At 37.9% G+C, this 7,031-nt stretch overlaps 1 protein-coding gene across 1 annotated transcript; it reads left to right on the top strand.

Annotated features, from left to right (window-relative positions):
- The first annotated feature begins 1,478 nt into the window (after nt 1-1,478).
- On the top strand, nt 1,479-6,639 carry LOC139475764 (uncharacterized). Its single transcript, XM_071258965.1, has 5 exons — nt 1,479-1,492; nt 2,588-2,732; nt 3,201-3,323; nt 4,346-4,414; nt 6,507-6,639. Exons 2-5 carry the CDS (start codon nt 2,588-2,590, stop codon nt 6,551-6,553), a joined length of 384 nt encoding a protein of 127 aa, XP_071115066.1. The 5' UTR covers nt 1,479-1,492; the 3' UTR covers nt 6,554-6,639.
- The last annotated feature ends 392 nt before the right edge of the window (nt 6,640-7,031 follow it).

Genomic DNA, 7,031 nt, shown 5'->3' with positions numbered 1-7,031 from the left:
AGCACCGATCCAAGCAATTGGGATCGATGACATGCATCAGCCAAGCGGAGAAGAATTTAGTATCAAGAATTGTAGTCAGTAAAGGCCCCATTATACAAAACAACCACAGCTGGGGCCAGTCTTAACCACTGAGGTTAAAGTTAAGGCAACTTTAGTCTCAAGTCATGTCCGCACCACAGAGCAACCGCTGTTTGATTTTACTTCAGTGTATCAACCTTAGTGCTGTATGACATCGCGTGCTGAAACCACTACTCGGTTTGCTGTTAAAAACGCAACAGTTAACGATGTTTTTGCCTATTCCAAAAACAATTTGTGCTTTCCGATTTAAGACCGATTTACATAATGGTCAAATGTAATTTCTAACATAAACGGTCACGAAACTACCACGTTGTAACCTGCCTTTCTCAACAGCATGCCATGTGTTGTTTAAAACCCATGTGTAAGAGCAGAGCTGTATTAAATTAGTCCTGTGGTACAACAATTTCTGTTTATACATGTAAGAGCAGTTTCCCGTCAACTACCACAAAATGACTCCAATCGCGGAAGAATCTCAAGTCAACTAAGATACATGCCTCGACAGTTTATCTGAATGAGCATCATACATTTCCTGATAGTGTCAATTTTCTTTGTATATAGAATATCAGGGGATGACATTTCCCAAACACGAGTAGAAATACTGGTTGTTACTATATATACTATGGACGTCTCTAAATATACATTCACATTGACTTCAGACTAAAAGGCTACCGATTTCATCGGAGGGAAAAGGTGCCTCTCCAAAACGAATTTGAAAAATAAAACCTAGTTCTCAGGTTTCGCTCAAAGAATTATATTTCATTGGCTAGTATTGTCAATACATATGCCACTGAGTTATGAGCAACTGAAAAATGGGTGTACTCAGGTATTTCATAATTGATCCTAAACATGTTCCGCTGCCCCGTCCTTTGGTGACAGAGTAGACTAAACAACTCACATGCTCATGTGCTGGAAGGTGTACAATGTGAAATGACTACATTAAACAATATGAAATATTATGTCTGTAATATCATGTTTCATTTAAGTAATACTCTGTACATATATTTATGTGTGGAACATACATGTATGGTATCTCGAAAGTCAATATGATATCATCTTTGACGTACGATGAGATAAATATTGGCATGGACCCTCAAACACAGTTTTGTTTATTAATTTATAATAAAATACTTGTTTTAAAGTATTGCATTTTTATATATTCAGCTACATGTAAGTGTAACAATATATCACTTCCAATTCAATAACAATATCATGTGATTGGAGGCGTCAGTGAACGTGTCAGCAACAGAAAGGTTTGTTTGTTAACAGGGGAGTTTGTTATGTTTTCTGACACCTGTACGCAGAGGCGACACACGACCATAGTCGGATACATCGACAGCTTGTCTGCATCCTGAATCACATACGTATATAAGGAGACAGGTATAATGCACATTATCTCTTCATTCGATTCTACAAGGTGAGTTACTATGTTTATTTGGGGTATTCGTATACGTACGTCGACATGTTTTGTAGTGTGTTAACCTGAAAGTTCTCATTTCCAACAACGAAGGGCGAGTGTACATAAAATAAGTCAATGTAGTTAACGTTGTAATGTGTTGTTCATGGGTTTGTAATGGGTTTGTGAACTTGAAACATTCAAGTGCCAAACAGGTAGTGTGGTTTGTATACTCCCTAGTGAGTGAGTGAGTATGGTTTTACGCCCCTTTTAGCAATATTCCAGCAATATCACGGCGGGGGATACGAGAAATGGGTTTCACACATTATACCCATGTCGGGAATCGAACCCGGGTCTTCGGCACGAGCGAACGCTTGAACCACTAGGCTACCCCATCGTCCTAGGAATAGTAGAAGCAGTACATGTAGTACTAGTAGTAGTAGTAGTAGTAGTAGTAGTAGTAGTAGTAGTAGTAGTAGTAGTACATAAGGGTGCCATCACACTCCAGATCAACCGTCTACTTGCCTACTCGTGCCCTTGTGTACATACTCCTTATAACCCGATGACGTATAGCTCAAATAATATTGTCTCTAAAATTCCTAATGTTAATATTAACTTGTGTATGCATCTGTAATATGTATTGTTATCATTATATTATTATATAACACATTTATATATCGCAGGTATCCAGATACTAGTATCTGCTTTAATGCTGTTATATTTGTTCCCTGGGTAGTGACAAGACTGTAAAGACATGTAAACGCTGTTGGTCCCAAGTCTGAATAACAACCCGGTCACTAGCGGGGAATCTAACGCTGGTATTCGGTTTGTCAGGTTAACACGTTACTCATTTGGCTGCCTAATCGCCCATTGTATACATGTAACCTGGTAATGCCGTCCCTTGAACATTTGCAAGTGCAGTGATCACCCTCTTCCCATCCGCAAACAACCTCACTCCTCAAAACCCCCAGCCTCACCACCAAGGAAATGGCAAGGAGTCAATGTTTGATATTTGTGTCTATGTTAGAAAGCCATTGTTAAACTGATGATTAATTATCAGGTCTTCATGTTATACAGGGCCTGGTAGCTCACCCCCGATATTGTTGATCTCCACAGATGCGTCTGGCGTTGTTGTTCCTAGTGGCAGTTCTGGTGCTGCAAGATGTCGACGCTCGTCGCCGATGGCTCAGGATTCGTATCCGAGTCCCAAGAGTTATCAGGGTTGTGCGCACAGTCCTGCCTATAGCAGAAGCCATTATAAGTAATGACATATTCATCATGAAGCTTATGACGTGTATTTAAAAAATATGTTTATGTTTTAAGTTTTGTCGTAAAATATGCCATAAATTATACATGAATCGCATTTAGCGTAATTGGAAATCTGTTTATTATGTACACTACATATATTGAACACAGTTGACTCAATCAGGCCAGTCAAGGTCCAGATTTTCATGATGAATTGTAAATTTCAAACCGTGATATTATGTCCGAGTAGTTGAGATCATGACTGATACACACAATGTATTGTGAACTGGTAAAAGTGTGTGGTTAAAGTAAGTGTGTTGGATGACTGGAATCACATTTGCTGGGATTGCCAGTTGATCCGAACCTGCACCCCTTTAACAATTTTCAGGATCTGCATTGTGATTGTGTAAAATGTCATTATTATCAAATTATTTACCGTATCTATTCATAAACATTATGTGAAAGACTCCTTCTTTTACATCAGAAGGAAAGCGTGACACTGAAAGTTATGATCTGAATGAGGACGGACAGATTGACCAATCAGAGGCCGAGAAGATATTCGAAGCTCGGGACGCTGAGGAGTTCTTGAGTTTGGCTGATACGGATGGTACGTACACATTCGTAGTCGTAGTCAGAAGCGTTATGGTGAGTATATTATAAGAGGTAGGCTTACCACAAGGAAAATACGGCCGCACAGAGAGTACATCGAACTGTATTCCACGAGGGATACGCCGACAACGACTTACCTTACCGTCATGCTTATCATTTACCAGAATTTAAAAACAAACGGAGAGTAAGATGCGACGCTGTTTCCCAGTAAGTAGCTTGAATTGAAGAGATTACAGAGTTATCACCAAAACGTATGTTGTCCTGACAGCGGGGTATATTTTATCCAGTTGTACACAACTGTAGCGGAATATATGAACATTTATTGTCATTGGTCAGTTAAAATATTACTCATATGTTTCTTTTACCAAGGTACCATCGAATAACACCGCATGATTTACAAGTGTCTTACAGACATGATTGGTAAATTACCTTCAAGTACAAATATCACATTTTGATTTACGTTCATGAACATAATTATCATATACCTATATACAATGTTTTCTGAAGTTGAGAAACGGGATATTTTCATTGCAGTGAACATAACACTTTGACGGTTCACATTGACAAGACAAAATAATGAGAGATGGTCATTTATGGAGTTAATATCGCTTCTAGTCGTTTGTTATTCTCTCGGAGATGTTTCGTTATGAGCTGTAAATTTCTAATTTGACTCGTCAATCGAGACTGTTCGTTTCGCAAAGCGCCATTTTTTTACTTGACCAGCAAGTATTTCTTCGTTTCTAACAGCGGTCCCGCAGCTTTCAAGAATATGTTTTGAGGTTTTTTTTGTATATAATCATATCCAAATGTATGATAAAAAAATTTCGTAGCCCTAAATATTTTTTGAGACTTTTGTTTATATTTTTTAAGATTTTGCAAACTCGGAACTACTCTTTAAAACTCGACACAGGAAATATCCTCTGTTTCATCAGTAACAAAAACCCCAGTCCCGTATCTGTGGAAGATACACGTTGATTTGAAGTGATGTAAAATTATTAATAATCTTATGTTTGACAAAAGGTGATGCCACCGTGAGTCTCGGTGAATTTGAAGAAAGCCTAAACAACATCTTGAAACTCACAGACAGGGGTATGTATTCATCTTGTTTCTGTATTCATGTCATGGAATGGGTATGCCTGGATTAAAATTTTACCTATGCTACCCTGGACATGCGGGTATTCCGGGAACCCCATCTAAATTGTGATGTAATGATTTCTTACACACCTGTGGGTGAGAAACCCATTTTAGATAACTGGTATCAAACATATGTGTGAGATCGAATTCCAGGCCAGTGATTGGCTACTCCATGGTGATGACCTGAGATCACATGATGACGGACTACTTTTCTGATTATAAGTCATTGATAAGTTGCTCGTGCTTCAGTCGAATGTTCACCTACGTCTGTGTTGAACCACAGGACCGTGTCATTAATAATAATAATAATAATAATAATAATAATAATAATAATAATAATAACGATAATAATAAACAAACTCGTCCTTGTCTGCGAGTTTGTTTGTTATTATTATCAGTTACATTATCTGTTGATATGTCAAAGTTAATTTTCTTTGGAGCCACAGTGACACATATGTCCCTCCTCTTCAACACCCACTTCGAAGTCGAATAAAATTCAAAATACATCATGCAAACTAATACACTTCACAGTTTCGAATTCCCCCTTCTGTTTATCATTTACCGTCATTTTGGGCAAAGTCAAATTACTGAAAGTGACCTCTGAAAAATTAAGTACATCGTAAATCTCGCAAAATCACATTTCACAGCGTTATTTACTATGTGCTTATAAATCTAAATATCGGATATTTACTCGAATAATTTAAGTAGAAAAATAGCCTATTAGTTATCACGGGTATTAAATCACTCAAGATAATTCTGAAACGTCGCTGATGAGCCTAGAATCGTTTAGAATGTTTTGGAAAAGGCAGATACACGAACGCCGAAGTGTACGTTCTGCCATAATGGATTGTGTTTACAAAATGCCGGTTATGAGACGCCTATTCGATCAGATATATTTCAAACTCAGCTGCTATATATGCATCCCTGAATTCCTCATACATTTTAGACATAAATGACAAATGGACTTTGTCACCAATGCAAATTATCTAGATGAAATCATGCGAAATAAATTAGGTGTGGAAACGAACACTGTGCTCGGAAAACCGTACTTGTGGATATGTAAACTAAGTAATATTCAGATTTTACACTGTGTAGCATTTGTGGAGGTACTGTCGTCTAATTGTTGCATACATATGCTCGGTCTCGCGTTTGAGAATATTCATGGGAAGATTAACGTTGCATTAATTATGGAATTTCAAATACATTGCAATGATGTGGTAAATTCAACAGAAACCGTGAAGGTTTCCGTCCTGTGTGACTCCATGACTGACGCTAAATCATGCACAACGACGACGCTTTCGCTCGTTGGATACGTTTTGAAACAACTCGTTAATTGTAAGATCAATGGTATCTGACAGACACTCGTGAAGTAATCTCTATTTCCACAAAATCCTTCCAACACAAGCACTTGTTTCTCTACGGAGTGACCCCGATAGTTGTGTGGTCCGCAATTCGCTGTGACCAGTTGAGAAGCTCTGGCGTGACTCAAAACTGTAATTGTGGATGCCAATCACAGATTAGCCATGTGTATTTCGTGAGTTTACATCAAAGAAGTAAACGTCCCACATCAAGCTGACGCGTCGTGATCTAACGGCAATCAAAATTCAGTGTTTCACTGTTCAAGCTGAATCTACTGAAAAAAACATTTAGCATCAAACAAATATTTACCGTATCGTACAATCGATCGACGTTTCCAGAACTCGGATAGATAAGGGTATACAGAAGTATTGTCCCATAATGCATTATACCGGGGATTGTAGGTAACGTATAACACCTGTATTGAACTAAAAATACCAATATTTAAGTTGTACACATGTATTTAATTTTGTTTATTGTCACATATATTACATATGCTTGTCGTAGGAGGCAACAAAATGGGTCGGCTGGGCAGGATAGGTGACTTGATCTGTTGCGTGTCATCGTACCCATCGGCATGATTCCCAATGAAGACAATACAGTATGATGTGCTGACACTTATTCCTATAGGCTATACAATGATTTAAATGTAATATAGTTATGACCTCTTTATATGTTGATATCATTTCAGATGCTGACTTTGCACGGTCTCTGGAAGAGTCTATGATGAGGGAATAGGTCCACGGTTCATGTTTCCTGCCTCAGTTAGCACATTGTGTGCACATGTGTAAACATCGGTCAATAAATTTGCATTGTTAAAACTATTGACTGTTTTGATCGTGTTTTGATTTTAACTTCAACTAAAATCTTGAAATAGTCAATTATCTGCGGGTTACTGGTATTTGTCCAGTTCTATATTTAGTGTCAATTATGTTATTTCCTTGTGTCCTCTCGTCGTTCTGGTCGACGGAGATCACTTTACGTGCTTACACTTAAAACATCAATTACATAATTAAATCTTATACAGATTGGAATTTTGTGATTAAACCCAAACTGTGTTTTAGTGTCAAGGAAAGAGTCCAATGTGCAACATGGTGGTCGAAGTGTTGGTTACAAGCCGAAAGTCCGAGTTTGAATCCAGGACTAGAAACAAGTTTGGAAGTCCTTTGTTATTTTGCCCTTCGTGATATGACTATTGCTAAATGATTTTGAAATG

This window comes from Haliotis cracherodii, unplaced genomic scaffold, assembly GCF_022045235.1.
Source record: "Haliotis cracherodii isolate W230 unplaced genomic scaffold, xgHalCrac1.p SCAF_3, whole genome shotgun sequence".
In the NCBI taxonomy this organism is placed as follows: domain Eukaryota; kingdom Metazoa; phylum Mollusca; class Gastropoda; order Lepetellida; family Haliotidae; genus Haliotis; species Haliotis cracherodii.
The sequence above is the reverse complement of the archived record's forward strand: the minus strand, read 5'-3'. Positions and strand labels throughout refer to the sequence as shown.